Here is a 19,151-nt window from a genome sequence, read left to right on the forward strand (position 1 = left end):
CATTTCTCCTTTTGGGCATGCAAATATACTTTTGATATTTTATGTATCAACCTGTGTGGTCCAACTGTAATTATCCTATACTTGTTAATTAATGTGTAAAATTTGTAAATTGCTGTTTTACTTTTGATACCATTAGGGTTTCTGCTAATATCTCATCCATCTGTAATTTCTTGAAATCATTTTCTCTCTCAAATTTCACAGTTAATGATTTGTCAGCAAGTTATATGTTTATTTCATAATACATAATACATGTATATATTATAGGTGTTATGGATTCCAATGATGTTAATGATAGAAAACAGACGAGAGGTTTGAGGAGACCATTTGGTGTAGCTGGTAAATAGTCATACTGTATCAATCTAAAATAACTTGTTACATGAAAATATTCAAGTTATTTTCATAAATCAATCTATTGTTGTAAGAACCAATCCTTAGGAAAACACAGTTAGTTTATTCCTGTATTTAGCTGATACCATGTCATACCATGCTTTTGCATTGCTGTGGAATGAAGTAATAAATAAAAAAGCTTTGGAAGTCATTAATTAGAAGAATTATTTATTTCTTTAGTGTCCTCTTTTGTTTAATGAATTGAGTTTTAGTTGGACCTAAACATAATTGACACAAAAAAAATCTGACATAACCAGAAGTATGTTGTAGCATATGTAGGATGCTTTATAATTATTAATTATTTTTCACCATGTACAATAAAAGGGTTATATAACCACATGAATGTGGCCAAGTGACAAATTGGCTGACCTTTTTTTCCTTGTTGTAGCCACAGAGATTACAGATGTATTGCAAGGACTCAAAGAATGTAATGAAGATCTACAAGTTTTTATTCCATTTCAACAGTAAGTTTGCAGGCATATAGAATTTTTCATTTTTAGAGTACCATTGTTTTTCTTCAAGTATGTAAGGAGTCCTATATGTCCTAAAGCTCAACAAAAAGAAAATGCTGCTCAGGATAAAGACAGAACTAATAAAAAAAACATGGAAGGTAAATTTAGATGTCAAAATAGATGCTAATGAAGGGTTAGTTTCCACATTCTTTTTAAATTTACAAGGTTAAATTGTGATTTTTTCAGACACATTTCCACTCACAATGAACTAAAACATTACTGTTAATCATGTTTTACATTACAGACCAAGTGGAGAAGAGTTCATGGAATCATTAATCAAGAAAGTTGTATCAGCTAAAGAAATCAACCATAAAGGTCAAGGACTATGGGTGTCACTTAAAATATTGATGGGTGATCTAAAGCAGGTTAGTAATTTGTAAGGGATTTTTGCCAGTACACCTTGTGTTACTATTATTTCATTTATTTTCATTGGTGTTTTCAATTTATGCAGTGAAAGGAAAAAAAGACATTTTGTTTGGGTACTTGAATATGTGGTGCATTAGTCAATAAAATAAAGACAAATTTGCCCACAATTGCAAGAGAAGTATCATTAAAACAAAGCTTTTTTTCGAGATTTTAAAATAACAATGTACACACCTTTTTTGCAGAAACTTGTTTCAAACTGACATATTAAATGTGTTCATTGAGACAATAGTACTTTTAGTTACAGATGTAGTTATATGTATACATGTACATAATACATCCCTAGGAATCACCATTTATGTTTTTATTTTCCTAATAACATGTTGAAGTTCTGTTAGATAAAAATTCATTTGAAAAAATCTAGGCATGGTTGCTACTTCTATGTTAAATGGAAAGTGGTCAAACTCAGAGTTTACTGAAAGCTACTTTACTACAGTGGGATTCCACTTAATCGCTTATTCCTGTTAATTGCGTGGAAGCTCAAAGAACAAAACTATTTTTCATCTTATCTATGTAAAAAAAATCAGACAAAAAATTAGAAAATTCCTCTTAACTGCATAAATATTTTTCAAAATTTACTGAAAGTGTACCTAAATGGGTAAAACAACAATACATTGTTAGTGAAATACCTTAATTTCTAAAGAACCTTTTTTTTCCCCAACAATATTTTTTCTTTCTTTTGACTAGACACTATAGCAGGAATCTAGTTACACATGATTTTACAATATCTCCCAGTTAGACATTAAAAACATCAGGTATTTTCCCTTGAAATGATATTTTCTGTTAATAGCATATTTTTTCAGATAAATAGGCTATGCAATTAACAGGAATCTACTTTACTACAGTCAACAGTTAAAAGATCTTCCAAATGTTACTCCTACAATATTTTTATAGTTGACAATGTCATTATATAACTCCGGTAGTCCAAAGGCTATTTACATGTAGGGCTGGTATGCAATTGATTTTTCATTTACAAAACCATGGATGACAGGATATTGATCACAAATTATGGCTTTCTGCCTCCATTACTCTTGAACAACACAAAAAATGCAACATTCTAAAGTCATTCTATTAGAGTTATTGTTCATTTCATATTCTTAACTTAGTGGTTCCACACAATCCAGGAAAACCACAGAAATCAGTACACCATGAATAATTATAATACCACAGTATATAGAGGTGGAAAGATCTACAAATACAAAATTATTTAACATGATTTTCACTTGAATTGAGCAAATAAACTTAGTGACAGAGTTCACATGAAATTCTGGTGAATCCAGCCTTCACATGAAATTCACATGAATTGTTCACCTGAATTGTTCACATGAAAGTTGTCTTAAGTTAATGGTTAAATCATGTTAACTTTATATGAAGTTAGGACGAATTTCATGCGAAGCTCGATTAACATGAATTTCACATGAAAAATATTTGCCTGTGTACACATTTACTCACATGGGATGTGTTATGGTCATATGAAAGTGTTAAACAAATTTGTCTTTGTTACTTTCTTCATCTGCAATAATTATTACTTCATAAATTAAACTGCAGTAATATGTATTGTTGCTTATATGTAAGGCAAGAGAGGAACATCCCCATCTGATCTCCTTGGCAACCCCAGTATCCAGGAAAATGGGATTTCCAGAAGTCATCATGCCAGGTAACTTTTAATTATTCATATATATTTTTCTTAACCTTGCAATACTAAATTGTTATCCAAAGTACCACATTCAATTAAAAAAACATAATAATATATTGTTGAAATGAGGTTCAAAAGGAATATATGTATCAGTCTATTTTAGCACGAGGTGTTGTAGTTAAATTTTAATCTGTCAATGTTCAGTTTCTTTATTTTATGAAAATGGACTGCTATATAAACAAAAGATATTTACATATTAGAATTGTGATATTTAAGTAAATTGTTCTATCCTAGTTTACATTTCGGCCAGTTGAGCTATTGCCATCACTTGGCATACGTCGTCGTCAACAACTTTTCAAAAGTCCTCCTCTGACACTACATGACCAATTTGAACCAAACTTGGTATGAATGTTCCTCGGGGTATCCTGCATAGAACTGATGTGGGGATTTTTGATCTGATGAAAAACATGCCATTGTTACTAAAGATAGAACATACGGGTCAGACAGTAGTTTTTCACATATATTTCCAAAACCGTTAGGTTTAGCCAGATTCTGACATGGGGTTAAAGTGATCAGAATGATGAGATCTATCTGTGGTCCAATTTTCATTTTAATCTGTTGAGGTCTCACTAACCACTTCTAACATTTCCATTACTTTACATGTTAAACAAGTAATTTTCAATGTTTCACAGTGAATTTCCAGGACAAATGGCACATTAAAGTTGCATACCATTACAAAGTTTTCAAAATCATTACTCTAATGGTACGATGTCCGTAGAAATTCTTCACAAAATTTACTTGAATAAAAAATACTGAAAATCAACATTTTTACCTTTTCTGCTAACTGACAGCATGGAAGCAAATTACTCACACATGGAAACAATATTCATACATTTTTGTAGTAAATTACATATATGATTTTAAAGTACACATTCTCCGCTTTATTTTGACTACTTTAAATCAGAATACACACAAATAATGCACTTACAATGCATACATCTAGGTTCAGTGTGTTTTTGGTACTACATAAGGGTGGGGGGGTGGGGGGTGGCCATTTGACCCAGAAGTGGTTAGTGAGACCTAAGCCATGTTGGAGTTATTGCCCTTTTTTGACGTTTTTTGCCATTTTTTATGTTTTTTCTTTCAAAAATCTTCTCCTCTGACACTACTTGACCATTGGGATTAAACTTAGTATGCATGTTCCTTGGGTATCGTGCATAGAACTGATATGGGGATTTTTGATCTGTCATAAAACATGGCTGCCATTACTAAAAATTGAACAAAGGGGTCGGACAGTAGTTTTTCACATATACATGTATCTCCAAAACCGTTAGGTTTAGTAGAATTATTTCTATAGATGAAATTACCCTTATTATATGACCCTCAAAAGTCTTCAGGGATCAAAGTTGTCAGTACTCCTTGTAAGAGTTTTTTTCAGTTTTCAACCAATATCTTGAAAACTATAACAGATAGAAAGAAACTTTCTATGGCTGAAATGATCCTTATGATAAGTCCTACCCAAGTCTTCTTGAGTCAAAATTGTTGGATAACTCCTTGTTAAATTTATTGCCCTTGAAAGACAAACTTTAATCAGGTGAGCGATTCAGGCTTCTGGGAGCCTCTTGTTTGTCATGATGATTTCTTACAAACATTTTTTTGCTCAAGTAAATTTTGTTTATTTTGAGTCCGAAGAAACAAAGTGTTTCGGGTTAGGGCGGGGTATATAGGAAACAATCTGTCCTTATATGTAACTTGTATGCCAAAACCACTGAAAACAGTTAAATGGAATTTGATTAAGTTTTATTTGAAGGTAAGAAATCATATGTTGATATGTATGAAGGAAATTAATTTCTTCGGTCATGTCACCTAAACGTAGCAGATACCATACACTTATCAATCTAACAATATTTGTGTAAAACAATTGTGTGTTCTGGTCTGTGATATTTTTGTATTTCAAGAGAGTTTGTCAGTATTTGGCATGAGTGTAAACAACTTTAAGACAATATATTACTCACTAGGGATCATGACCTTGTATTTTGACCTTGAGGTCAAAGTGTGTGTTACTTTTTGCTTTTTTAATATAGCAAATCTTCTCTTGGTTGTAATATTTTTGTCCTTCAAGTAAGATTTGTTTATTTCATTTCATATTTGACCTATTAGGGTTTTGATCATTGGCTTATTTGAAACCAAATGGTTTAATATCATGTTTGTTGCGCCTTTGACCTTGACATTTATCAAATTTGTGCTTTTTAAATTTTACATCTGGGTAAACATCAGTGTGACTTTACAAATTTTTCACCAGAATTAATTTACAATTAGGCATGTAGTATTAAAGGTCACTCACAGTTCAAGTTGATTCAAACTTTATTGCTTCCATTGTGAATCTAATTCTTTCATAGCACAGGGCAGTTTACTTGTCAGAAAAAATAGAAGGCTAAGTTTTCAAGGTAAAATTCAAATTAACTTGGTGCATTAAATAAGTACCAATGCTTATGTTGGCATAAGATTTACACATTAATTTCATTTGTCTATAATTGTAATGCCAAGCAATTGAAAAGGAATGATAGGTATTTGGTCTGTATATTCTTTATATGCTATCTCTCTTTTTCATATTATTCCATAATTAATTATGTAAGATTCTTAATTTAATTTAGTGTATTTTGATGGTAGAAGGCCTTCTGTATTCAATTACATTTCTTTGAATTTTGGATTTTGTCCAAAAAAAAAAAGAAATGTTTTGATTTGTATGAAGAAGAATTAAATCAAATTTTATAGTGTTTTATAAAATGGTCTGCACAATTTAAATGAATTTTCCCCACTAATCATAACTTCCTTTCTCTTTAATTTTTAATCTCTACTTATCATGGAACAGTGGTAGGTAAGGGGAGCTAATCTGAAGGTTCTGTGTTATTATTTTTTTTATTATTATTATTATTTTCATTAATTTTATGATGCACTATTATTTGTTTTTTATGTTTTTATTTCATTCATCACAACCTTTCTAGAGTATTCCAATTCAAAAATTGGTAGTTCTACTTTATAATGATAAATTTGTTATTAAGTTCTTTGTTTTGTAAGTTTTTAGCTCACCAAGACCTTAGGTCAATGTTTAGCTATTGTCTTCACTTTGTGTTTGTCATCGCTTATCATTGTCTGATGTCATCATCATTTACTTTCCTTTAAAAGTCTTCACCGAAAATGAATTCTGCTCTTCAATAGAGCCTCTAGTTTTCATAATCAGTTTTGTCATAGAATTTATAAAGGATTCAAACATTGATGAATGAAATTTAGTAACATCACACTATTTTTTTTTATTGCTTTTTGTCTCAGCTTTGTTGTTACAACTTTCGCTTTAACATACTTTTTCTGTATATCTTGAATTCTTTTTTCCATCAAGCTGGAAATTAGATTACTTTAATGATATTTGAGAAAATATTTTGGAATAAGAAATGGCTATGTTGTAACAAACACTTTTAGTTTTTTTCCATTAATAGCCTTTTAATAGTAGAACTCAATGATTTGATAGAAATTCATTAACTTATTTTTTAAACAAAAATTCTGCAAAGATTCTTTTTTATATTCTGTATAAAACCTGTGAATATTTATACATATATCTTTGACAGGTGACGTTAGAAATGATATCTATGTGACAATTAAACAAGGAGAATTCACCAGAGGAAACAAAACAGCTGATAAGAATGTAGAGGTGACAGTTTTAGTGTGCAATAAACAAGGAGAACCATTAAAGGTATTAAGAGCTATTGTCTGTCAAGTCTGTCCGTCTGTTATTTTACAATTTCATAACTCAAAAACACTTCTTTAAGTATTGGTGCAGTGTTCATCTACATGCATATACAAAGTTGCACTCTTTATTTCTAAATGTCCCATTTTTTTAATTCAGAGTTTTGGTACTTTAATTATTGAGAAAAGAGATAGACAGATCATATGCTTTAAACCAACTGCTTATGTTTTGTAACTAATTGATACACTTAGTGAAAATTTTAAATTAGTTCCTGTTCAAGTATGTAGAGCCTACATACAGAAAAATGAGCTAGTTACATTTTCATATGTGTAATACTTTCATACATTTGTGTTAATAGTTATGCTTTTTACTTCAGTTTGTACCTTATCATATACAATGTATAGTGGTATGCATAAAGATTATTATAAAATAGTATATTCTCACATGTATATGGTATTACAATTTTCAGAATGTTATAAGTCATGGCTGTGGTAGTGATATGGCAAGTGATTACAGATCTTTAGTATTTTACCATGAGGATAAACCAAAGTGGTATGAAACATTAAAGGTAAAAATACCTGTTATTTTGTAAAGCATAAAATCTTTTCATCTTTAGTCGCCATCTTTTCATTAGAGAAGTAAATATGTGCTTTATTGCTAGAAATATGTGTAGTAAAATATGATCACAGTTGGTTTATAAATTGGCTGCATGCTACATTTTTAGACAATTTCAATGAATTATTGATTAAAATCTAAAAATAAAAATCGGTCAGTGGGTTAAATGCAACCATTGAGCTAACTGAGCAGAACATAGTTCTTCATAAGCACAATATTGTAAATTGTAAATTATGTTATTGATTCTGTTTTTGTCAGATTGCTATCTCTACAGAAGAAGAATTTAAAGGGCTTCATCTTAAGTTTATGTTTAAACATAGGTCTTCAAGTGAAAGTAAGTTGGGGTTTATTTACTCATTGCATTCGTTTTAAGGGTTTTGAGTTATTTAAACAATGGAGTGAAATAAAATTGTAAGAAAAGAATATTTAAACTTAGTTGTGAAAAAATATGTAAACCTGAGCCTTGTTGATATCAACTGTACATACATGATTAGAACCTTGATGATATGTACTGTACATATATGATTAGAACCTTGATGATATGTACTGTACATATATGATTAGAACCTTGATGATATGTACTGTACATATATGATTAGAACCTTGAAGCTTGTTAATATCAACTGTACAACCTTGATGATATCAACTGACTGAACATACATGGTAAGAACCTTGATGATACTAACTGTACATACATGATTTTAACCTTGATGATATCAACTGTACATACATGATTTTAACCTTGATGATATCAACTGTACGTACATGATTTTAACCTTGATGATACTAACTGTACATACATGATGAGAACCTTGTTGATTTTAACCTTTTTGATTGTGTTGATAGATAAAGACAGATCAGAGAAGCCATTTGCTATGTCCTTCATCAAATTGATTAATCCAAAGAATGGAACAACATTGAATGATACTGACCACAATCTCCTCGTTTACAAGGTATGTTTCAAAACTCCAATCGTTATTTTCTGTCTAAAACATCTGATCTTATTTTCTGTTCATAATTATTTTCTAAAGTTTGGCTTTCAGTATTGATAATTTCTTCCTTAAAGTCTCTTTAGAGCTTGATATGTTGCTATTGTAAGCTACAATATGACCTTTACTCTTTTAAGACCTAATAACAGTTCTTAGTACAACACTGTTTACGTTTCTGTACTTGGCTGTTATGTTGAGTTAGCTGCTTTTCCCAAGTATCAGACATTATAACTGTTTAATCAGCTTTATTATTGAAATGGATATGCATTTTATTAAGCTTGTTATTCCTAAGACACATATCTATTCTTATTCTGGATTGCTGTAACTGTTTTTCAAATCTTTGGATGGCACCAGTTATTTCTGTAAATTCAGAAATTATTGCTTGCATTTATTATTGTGGTGATTTTAGTACATTTATACTATAGTACAATAAGTGTTGAGAGAGAAAAGGAAAAATAATTAAGTTTTCTGTGTAAATATTGGATGAAAATATGAACATTTAAGGAATTAATATTATACTTTTTCAGTCTACAAAGTTAATAACCTCATTCACATGGTGCACACTAAATGAGCTATGATGCCAGTTATTTTCAGGCATTGAGGTTATTCAAATAGACAGTAAAAATACAACATGTATTCCTTATAATTAAGTTCAATATAATAATTGAACAAGTAGATTATCAGAAAAAAATTGATGACATAACAGTCACATTACAAAATTTGGTCTATGACATGATGGACAAAATTTCCTATCCAATCAGAAAGTGTGTTACTTTGAAATAAAATTATTTGAAGATAATTGACAAGCACTGTTTTAACTAACTTCTATCAGTTTTTTTTATTGCAGCTACATAATTTATTTAAACAGACTATTGGAAAGATATTGACACTATTTATATTTATTTTTACTTAGTTCATGTGAGGATGAAAGTTATATAAGTGGAGTTCTAAATTACATCCTAAAACTAATGAAATTAATTTGTAACTAATTTTGCCTATGGTATAATGACGAATGATTTTCCTGCATGATTGAAATGCAATATTTAAGTAATATTATTTCTGATTCAAAGGTTTGAGTTTAGGAAGTGAAATGTTCCATCTTTGTTTTCAGAATAAAAGTGATGGGGTAAATACTGACATTGCATTTGTGGAGCTTCACACTGTTTTTAACCCTGCATTATTAACACACTGTCATGCTTGCCTTGATTTGTCCATATTTAAAGATTTGTTTCACATGTGTTGTAATATTTTCTTTTCTTTCAGGATTTGTTTTAGTTTAACTTTTTTTGTTGTATTCTTCAGATATGACTTAGATGTTTTAGGGGTTAACATAAATAAATTAAGGGGTCATTGCTTGGTAATAAAAAATAGATTTCTTAGAAAGGATTGCATTATCAAAGGATATCTTGATGGAAGTCTGTAGAATTATTAAATATAGATTAATGGGATGATATTTTAGTTGTTCCAATACACCTTTGAAAGATTAAAAGTTTTCAATGAGGGGATTGAAATTTTATAGAACACTTTAGAAGAAATTGGATATGCCTTGTTTTCACCATATACATTTTTGAACCCAGATTTTTTTTAATGACTGTACAATCTTGAGTCATATTTGGAGTAAAAAAGTCTTTATTGCAACTGCTTTTGTGGTTGATCTCATGCTTTTAAAAATTTATTGACAGGTTTGCTAATTGATGGGTAATTTTAAGTTTGGGCTGTAGAAAGTTTTCCTTCCATTTAGTTTTTAGTTTTCTTGTGGTTTGGGTAATTTTTGTTCTTCTGTACAAAGGAAAAATTGAAACATATGTAACCATATGGAAACATTTATCAAGGACCAGTATTAAAAATTGTAATCTTGTGCATATAAATGGTCATAAAATTAGATTTTTTTCCCAAACCATATGAAATGCACTAACCTTTCATTTATGACACCACATGAAAAGCATGTGTTTAACATATGATATTTATTATACACATGTTTATTCATTTTTTCGAATGTTTCCCACTAAAAAAAAAAACATGTTGAAATTTTTCCTGTGTATCTTCAAAGTCAGCTTGAATCTTATGAATTGTAATATTTTGATGAAACTAAAACTATGGCAAGCAAGATAGTTTAACTCATGTTAAATTCTGTTAAATGTTCTTGTGATTTTGTTTATGGCACTGTTAAATATATACTTTATAGTTTATTTAACATGAGTTATGTTAGGTATATTTTGTTTGTATATGATTTATGTAGTATTAATGTACTGTTTTGTAACCACTGATTATTGCGTGGTTTACTAGATCTTTAAAAAGTATACAAGTTTGTGCATCAGGCATTTAATTTTGATATATTTTCTAAATTATTCATTGCTTTTGAAGGAATACATATTAATGTATGTACATGGACAATAAGCAATAATTTTCTTTGTTTTGTCAGCTAATCTGCTAAGCTATTAATGTTTTATAGACATTTTTTTTGTAAATAAGAAAAAGTTAAGAGTAAGTTTTTTTTTATTCTGCATTGTTTACTGCTTACATACAAGTTTTGTACAATTTTTTTTCAACATATGAGCATGCCCAATGATCTATTTTTCAGCCTCGGAGTCAGGGCAGTGTTAAAAAACGGTATTCTGTTGTTAATGAATGTGAAAAATTACGAAAGGTATACTGTCGATAAGGGTTTAGGACTGGCTGAAATGGATAAATCTGCCAATCTTGCAATGTATATCCAAGAAATATCATTGTAATAAGCTATTATGAATAATGTTTCTTCTGTATTTTTTCATTTGGCAATTTATAACCTGAGGATGAATTATTATTGCATGTTATTAAGAAAATGCTCTGTTCTTCAGGAGATTTTTATTGAATGGAAAGCTGGTATTTTTTTCTAAGGAGAACTACTTAATGGAAAAGTGAAATTACACTCTTGACTATAAAATCCATTTCAAGCCATGTGTGTGAGAGCATGTTTTTTTGGTTGATATAACACATGGTCTTAGGGTTGATCACAGAATTATAGTTTGCTGTGTTGGTTTACAGGAGAATATAATCACATGTGTTGCTGATTTCACCGCTAAGCTTGTCTGAACATTTTTACAAGTAACACATTATATGGTACAGTACTTCATTGACCACCTTCAAAATAAACTTTTAAGCTTTAAAATAATTATTTCATTAACACACTTAGCAATTTTAAAGTAAGAATTCTTGCCATTGAGTATATCTGTCCAGTGTTGAGTTTATTTGTTGACCTGTTCTTTTCTTAGACTTTGACTCTGTGTTGAACTCTTCATTTTGGGCATCTCTGTCTAGTAATAGACAAGTTTTTTCCTTGCTTCTTTGTTTTGTCTTTGGTAAAGGTAGATAACCTGTGCTCAGTCCATTGCTTCATTAACAATCTATGTCTACTAAATCTTCTTGACAAAGATGGAAGAGTTAATTGGATAAAGACAGATGATTTGTTTGGGTTTAGTATGGATTTTTTCATGCTTGTGAAGTGTGAAAACAAGTGTGTACAGTTGTTTTTATGTACCTCATGCACAAATGTGTTTTTTTTATTGTTTGTTAGCTTACAGTGTTTATTCAATAGATCTTTGATGACACATATATACTTAACATTTGTGTATCAAATATTACCAATGACAGCACATAGTGTAAAATTAGTATCTTAACACCAAAATATTTATTCTAATTAAAGACATTATTGACAAAACAAATACCAAACTTAATATGCAGTTATTGTAAAATTCACAAAACAGTGCTTATAAAAACTGGTTAAATGAATTTGCTTTTTCTGCTGTTGCTATCTTAATTCTTTGATACAATTATAAAAAGTTTTTGTTCTTGACTTGAAGAATTTCTCTATATTGTCCAAAGTTTCAGGTAGATGTTAAAAAGAAGTATGTATTTGAAAGTCATTTTCAAAATAGTTTTCTACAATGAACAATTTTGTCCAAGAAAGCTAAAAAAAATAAGAAAAAAGGAATATACTATATCATTTACTGGAGTAATGTATTGAATAAGTTTGTAAAATTGATCTTGTCAGTATTAAATCTTTTTACAGATTGAGAAGAAGAATGAGAAGTCTGAACCATATCTTGACTTACCATCTACCAGGGAGAATCTTGAGGAACAAGGAATTCATAAAGACAGTAAAGTTCCATTGTATAGTGGTCCATATACACTCAGTCAGAGAGACAGCTTTCAGATCAGTACATTTGTTTGTTCTACAAAACTCACACACAATGGTGAGTGTTAACATTAAGATTCATAGTCCTATCAGAAACAAAGTCCTAATTTGTACATTTTCTGCTTTTTACACTACTGTATAAAATGTGTAGTCATATAATGGTATGCGACTGTCATTGTCAACCTGCATCCATAATCATTTGGTTTCAGGTCAATTACCTGAGTATATGGATCTCTAATAAAATTGTACCACAAGATGCCATACCACAAAAGGATGGTTTTAAAGGACTTTTAATGTTATGTGTCTACCTAAGTCTATGCAAGAATTAGGAGCAAAAAGGAGTCAGAAGTAGAAACTTCATAAAAATATTTTGAATTGTTTTTGTCTAATTGCAAATTTAAAGTTCTGTTACCACTTGCGTTCTGGATAGAATCTTATAATATATCATACATTTAACTATAACCTGAGAACTGTATGAAGTTTGAATGTTGAGTCCATTCTTGTCCCAATTTTTCAGTCTTTGACCTCATCTGATCAGAATTTTTCAAAATTTTACACAAAATATGGATTGGATAGCAGACAGAAGTATTGCCTTGTCTATTTCACAAAATATGGATTGGATAGCAGACAGAAGTATTGCCTTGTCTACTCCACAAAATATGGATTGGATAGCAGCCAGAAGTATTGCCTTGTCTACTCCACAAAATATGGATTGGATAGCAGACAGAAGTATTGCCCTGTCTACTCCACAAAATTTTTAGATGATATTCACAGTTTTCCTACCTTAGATATTTGTTCTGTCATGTTATTGTATTTGTGTGTTCTTTATTTATCTGGAACTGTATGTAACTTTAAGTGAATGGTTGGTTTATCCCTTTCTCTTTTGATCATACTGCCATCATTAAACAGGGCTCATCACACTTGAATAAAAACCATTAAATGGGATCTTGGTTATCTATTATTTGAGATATAACACTAGGTGATCTTGTCTTTTGAAACTGACAGTTTTTCAGTTCATTTGTTCTTTATATTTCTTTTCAGTGGACATTTTAGGATTATTGAAATGGCAGGAATTATTAAATGGAATGGATCCATCTGTTCTCAGAGGACATCTGGATAAACTGATGCATGTTGATGGAGAGGAAATTGTTAAGGTAGGTGTCCTGTACTCTACTGAGCTTTAGGTAAACTAGTATCACCTTATAAGTTGTTCCATTTGAAGTACATCTAAATCAGAAGTTACGCTTTTGTAGATTTGTGAAACCAAGATTTGTAGAATACTCTTTTGCATACCAAAATTGGCTTAGAATAGCAATGAAGGGTTATAACAAAATTACTGAAGCGATAAACTCTAGGCAGTAGTCAAAAGGAAAGTCTGTATAACACATGGAAATCTTATAAATACTTCGGATCTGTATACAAGTGCTTGCATAGAACAGCAACTTATAAATATTGTTTTATCTTCTTATTACCTCAAACATTCATAGTATTTCATTGACATGTAGGGTTCAGTACTAATAATTTTATTGTTTGTATCCTTTAATTCCAGTTCTTACAAGACCTGTTGGATTCCTTATTCAGAATTTTAATAGAGAATACCATTTCTGATACATATGATAATCAGGTGTTTGAATGTTTGGTGAGTATAAAAAATCCATTTCATTTATAGTTTTGTAATGATATAACATATGAAAGATGATAAAATAATAACTTTATTTTGATCTTTGAATTCATTAAGAAAATATAATTTAGCAGTGAATGTTTTACTGGGTGATCTCTATGTATTTAGGATGTACATGTACTTTCAATTATGTAACTTGCAGTGAGTTTTTTTATCAGGCTACAGTACCAGACTTGATATCTCTGCTATAAATGCTAGCACTGCTGCCATATTATTGTTTGCTTTGAGTTTGTCATGATGTTATTTTATAGATCCACATCATAGGTTTAATAGCAGACAGGAAGTATCATCAGTTCAGACCGGTGTTAGATGCCTATATAGCTGACACATTCAGTTTCCCTTCTGCATATTTGTAAGTATGCAACAGGAAGTAAAAGGGAAAAAGTTAATATTTTGCTATGAATTAAGTGTTAAATTAAAAAAGAAAAATATGCATGTATGATAAATTCTTATCTAATAGGGAAGTTATTGATTATTTCATTTTAAGTGAAATAGAATTGTAAATGTTTTGATAAACCTCAACTGCATCAATATTCCTATGCATTTTATGTAATTTTTTGTAGCTTGGTTAACCTTTTTAATTGAATATTTGGAAAAAATACTTATTTTGAACAGTATAAGAAATGTCAGTATCCTTATGTTCATCATGAAAACAATTGTAGTTCTTGTGTAATATAAATATAATACTTGAATAGCCAAGAATGCATTTGGTCAGCTCATGTAATATTTATCTTTCAGGAAATTAACAACTTTGCTGAGAGAATATGTAGACAGGGCGGCTGAGGTCAACCAGAAAATCCTTATCAAGGCCATGAAGTCACTAGAATATCTCTTTAAATTTATAGTCAAATCCAGAAGTCTCTTTACCATGTATGTTTTTTTTCTTTTGTCATTGATTTCTTCTCTCCCTGCTAGGTACTGCCTTGGTGGTCTCAGGGTAGTGTGCTGGCCTCAAGTGCAGGAGGTCGTGGGTTCAATCCTCAGGAGAGTCACACCAAAGACTTTAAAATTGGTAGCTACAGCTTCTCTGCCAAGCACAAAGTATAAGGGGTTGGCTAGGACTCAGAATAATGTGTCGAAATGTAGTGACATGCTTACCTTTAGGCTAACACAGTAAAGATCCACCTCAGTGTGTTGGACTTGTACAATGTAGGGTTTGTTCATTTGGTCAATTGTTCTTCCCCTGAAATGCATGAAGTATCTGCCATTGGAGGTTAAACCATAATGAATCAATCAATCAATCTCCCTGTTAGTGTTTTGTAATTCTATCCTTTCCATTGTATATTAGTGTTTCACCATTTTATCCTTTCCAATCTTGACAGGTTAGAAGAAGGGAAAGGGAAAGTAGCATTTGAACAGACAATGAAACATTTACTTCATGCCATCAGTGGAATGATGCTACATACCAGTGATAATACTCTGTTAGCTCAGGTTTGGTGTTTTTTTTTCTATTCAGTAGTAAGCACTGACAATCTTATGACAATACATGTGCACTGTATAATGGAAATATTAAGTTAGATTTATGGTTTATGAAATACAGCAATAAAATCATCATTAATTTGGATTAAGGTCTGCATTCGAAAAAAAAGTTTGATGACCTTACAGTAAATCTTGGGTTAATTCATCCAAATAGAACTTATCAAAATAACTCATAAATCTATATTTTACAGGGTTCAGCTCTCAAATACATGTGTTCAGCAATAAAAGATGTTGCCCAAGTATTTGATTTGGTAGAATTGAGGTAAAGATCAATGCTTGTCATTATCAAAATGACATATCATATAGATGTAGTATTTTAGTTTTTTTTTAAATCATTTAACATTTTTGATTAATCCTTTGGCATCATATATTCTAATTGTTTGAGGAAAGTATTCACTAATTATAGATAATACATTTAAACAGTTACTTATTTACATATTTGATTATTTTGGAACTGTTTAAGAAAAGTATTCACTAATAAAATGTATTTGTTTTTACCACTACATACATTTTTAATTTGCTTCTTTCAGCCGGTTGATGGTAGAATTTATAAACAATGTGCCTAAAGACAGATTGACAAAACAGAAGCTGAAATGTATAGATGATCTGGTGCATAGTGATCTGTTTAAGTATCCAGGTAATCATTATATTCTCATTAGCCAAAGTGATAATAGGGTTATTATTTAATACTTCCTGTTTCTATTTTACAAAGTGTTTACAAAGTGATTGTTTCTGTAATAAAGATCTGGAAAAGTTCACGTAGCATCACTCTGAAGCTAAGACTATTTACTTTATGGCACAAAATAAATGTTAATTTCAGAACTTTGGCAAATTCTTCTTTCAATATTTTATTTCAGAATGTCTTTGAATCTTTCTTCCAGTATTTTCAGAATGTTGGTGAATCCTTCTTTTAACCTTTAAGTAGCTCCACAGTTAAGAATCATATGAAATGTGCAAATGGTTGGAAAGCTTACATTATTTTTATTTTTGATATTTTATTTTTAATGTTAAAGTAAACAAAAATTAACTTTCAGCTTTTTTTTGCTCTTGTTCTTAGGATATATAAATTATATACAATGTATTATAGATATTCAAAATTAAGGGAGATAACTCTGTAAATGACGCTGCAATACCATATAAACTGTTGGATTTTACATGTTAATTATCTCTGACAGATTGGAATGAAAGATTATATATTTCATCATATAGACCCATAAAACAGCTCAATAACAAAAATAAAAATGTATAGCCTTTTTAGGGTGTCTTACTTATTACAGAATTTGCACAATGATTTTTCTAGCGCTTGTTATTTTCGTCATTGACGAAGGACTTTTTAGGAAGGCAAAAATAATGTAGTCTCATTTTGATACCTGAAATCTTTGAAAGTACCAAAAAAATTAAGAACTGTAAGTCCAACATTGGTTCAAGTTTCGAAAGTGGTAATTTTATTACCCCAACTTAATTACAACTCTCAACAAGTTTCAACACTTTGTGTAAACAATCACCTGATTCACCAATTACACTAATCAGGCTGGTGGAGTAAATGTCAATCTCTTGATCACTCAAGGGTGACTTAAATGCACACAGTTAAAGGTCTATAAAAATGTTGGTAAAAATTTCTGCTGGGAAAATTCCTTGACTTCTTTTTAACTTAGTATCAGAATGACTAATAGGATAATTAATTGGAAAGAGTGAATAACCAAAATATTTTCATGAGTACTGAATTGACGTTTTGGCTTGAGAAAGTCCAAGAGTGGGAATTTCCGAATTTATTTCACAGTGTGAATTATCGAAATTTATAACACTGGGAACATTCAATAAAACACTGCTATCTATATAATGAATAAAAATTATTTATCATTCATTTGGTCACTATCCCAGTGTCACTACATTTTGTAGTTGTATGTCAGCAATGTTTACAATTTTGAAAATGTCTTAAATGATATCAATGAATTCCTCAGAAACCAATACTAAATATAACTGTGAAATAATTACATGAAATTGTCATTAACTCAGTCTGGAGTTGAAATTTTGCTAAAAATTGAATCTCACGAGGCTGTAGCAACAAAATCCAGGCAATTGTGCCACACACGGGAATCATATGGTTTTGCATCATATGATTATCATATAGATCAAGCACCATATGATAATCATATGTTTCGGTATACATATGATTATCACATGGTTATCATATGATGATCATATGTTTTTCACAAATATATGATTGTCATATGTTTTTCACAAATATATGATTGTCATATGTTTTTAAGCCAAAATTACCATATGAGAATCATATGATAATCATATGACTATCATATGTTCAATATCATATGATTGTCATATGGTTACCATATGATTATCATATGAATCTAGCACCATATGATTATCATATGTGGCACATTTGGCTGTGTACACAGGGGAAGTATTTATTTGAAAATATTTGTATCTACACAGGGCTAGATGTATTTTTATGTTTCTACAAAGGGTGGCAATGCAGAAAACAGCATTTTTTTTTCAATATTAAAGACATTTAAAATTATGTCAGGGATGTTAGAATATATGGTCCCTGATAAGTATATAAGAGTTATTGTAAAAGGATATCTATTTTTGGTGTTTCTGATAGGCTGGGGATTTCCTTTTTTTATCAGATTGCAGGTATGCTATTTGGAATGTCTGAAAAACATGCTTGCATGATAATGGAAAAAAAATAATTTGCTTTATTCATATGCAATGTACATTTAAGTTTTATTTAATGTCTTTACTCATTGCTGTAAATTACAGAAAATACTGAAATATCTTCTTTATGTCAGATGCAAATACTACTTTCAAAAATATACCATTAAAATGGTCCTCATTTTCTTGCGCTAAAATGGCTAAAGCTTTCAAAATCCTGGAAAAACTCTGATTTGGATGATTCTTACAAAGACTGCTACTTAATTAATCTTTCTTCCAACAAAATTTTATTTCAGAACTTTCTTCAATCCTTCCAATATTTTATTTCAGAATGTCGTCGAATCCTTCTTCCAATGTTTCTCTCTCATACAAAGTCATTAATGGAAGAAAAGAAGGAAGAATTAGAAGACTGTATTTTGGTGCTTAGTGATATCATGAAAGTTATGTTTGAACGAGAGTCTGTAAGTTTGAACAAAGCTCACAATATACAATATGTAGTTAGACAGTGATTGTCTTTAAATCAAAAATTTAGTGAAGTACAGTTTACAAATATTACCCATGCAAACAACTAATAGTAAATTTGTGCCTAAAATATGTTTCTTCGGACTTCAAAATTAAGAGTTCATTTGAAATTGTGCCTTGATAAAAAAAAATGCTTCTAACATTAAACGTAATGAAATATATTTATATGTTATTGGAGGTATAAAATTGAAGTGCTATTTTGTGGAAGAGTTTATAAGATTATTTCATTGAATTTAGAGACGAGATAAAACTTCCAAAAAGGTAAGGAACACCATGAAAGCAAAATGATCATATAGCAACCTTACTGTAGTGAATTTT

At 30.2% G+C, this 19,151-nt stretch overlaps 1 protein-coding gene across 31 annotated transcripts in view; it reads left to right on the forward strand.

The window, feature by feature from the left end:
* LOC148622661 (dedicator of cytokinesis protein 1-like) overlaps positions 1-19,151 on the forward strand; it is a 64,632-nt gene that overhangs the window by 18,814 nt on the left and 26,667 nt on the right. For 22 of the 31 annotated variants that reach the window (XM_088572650.1, XM_088572641.1, XM_088572642.1 and 19 more), the window contains 20 exons: positions 265-336; positions 776-851; positions 1,144-1,264; positions 2,898-2,979; positions 6,582-6,706; positions 7,170-7,268; positions 7,574-7,649; positions 8,162-8,268; positions 9,416-9,430; positions 10,886-10,951; positions 12,353-12,536; positions 13,520-13,632; positions 14,028-14,117; positions 14,411-14,511; positions 14,898-15,029; positions 15,482-15,590; positions 15,830-15,900; positions 16,169-16,275; positions 18,642-18,772; positions 19,071-19,094. In XM_088572650.1, coding sequence (XP_088428776.1) covers positions 265-336; positions 776-851; positions 1,144-1,264; positions 2,898-2,979; positions 6,582-6,706; positions 7,170-7,268; positions 7,574-7,649; positions 8,162-8,268; positions 9,416-9,430; positions 10,886-10,951; positions 12,353-12,536; positions 13,520-13,632; positions 14,028-14,117; positions 14,411-14,511; positions 14,898-15,029; positions 15,482-15,590; positions 15,830-15,900; positions 16,169-16,275; positions 18,642-18,772; positions 19,071-19,094 — 1,901 coding nt within the window. The remainder of the gene's footprint in view (positions 1-264; positions 337-775; positions 852-1,143; positions 1,265-2,897; positions 2,980-6,581; positions 6,707-7,169; positions 7,269-7,573; positions 7,650-8,161; positions 8,269-9,415; positions 9,431-10,885; positions 10,952-12,352; positions 12,537-13,519; positions 13,633-14,027; positions 14,118-14,410; positions 14,512-14,897; positions 15,030-15,481; positions 15,591-15,829; positions 15,901-16,168; positions 16,276-18,641; positions 18,773-19,070; positions 19,095-19,151) is intronic. The other 9 variants (XM_088572644.1, XM_088572654.1, XM_088572659.1 and 6 more) reach the window with 4 other exon arrangements.

This window comes from Perna viridis, chromosome 3 (assembly GCF_037379345.1).
Source record: "Perna viridis isolate PV_CMFRI_1.1 ecotype Kerala chromosome 3, ASM3737934v1, whole genome shotgun sequence".
Lineage (NCBI taxonomy): Eukaryota > Metazoa > Mollusca > Bivalvia > Mytilida > Mytilidae > Perna > Perna viridis.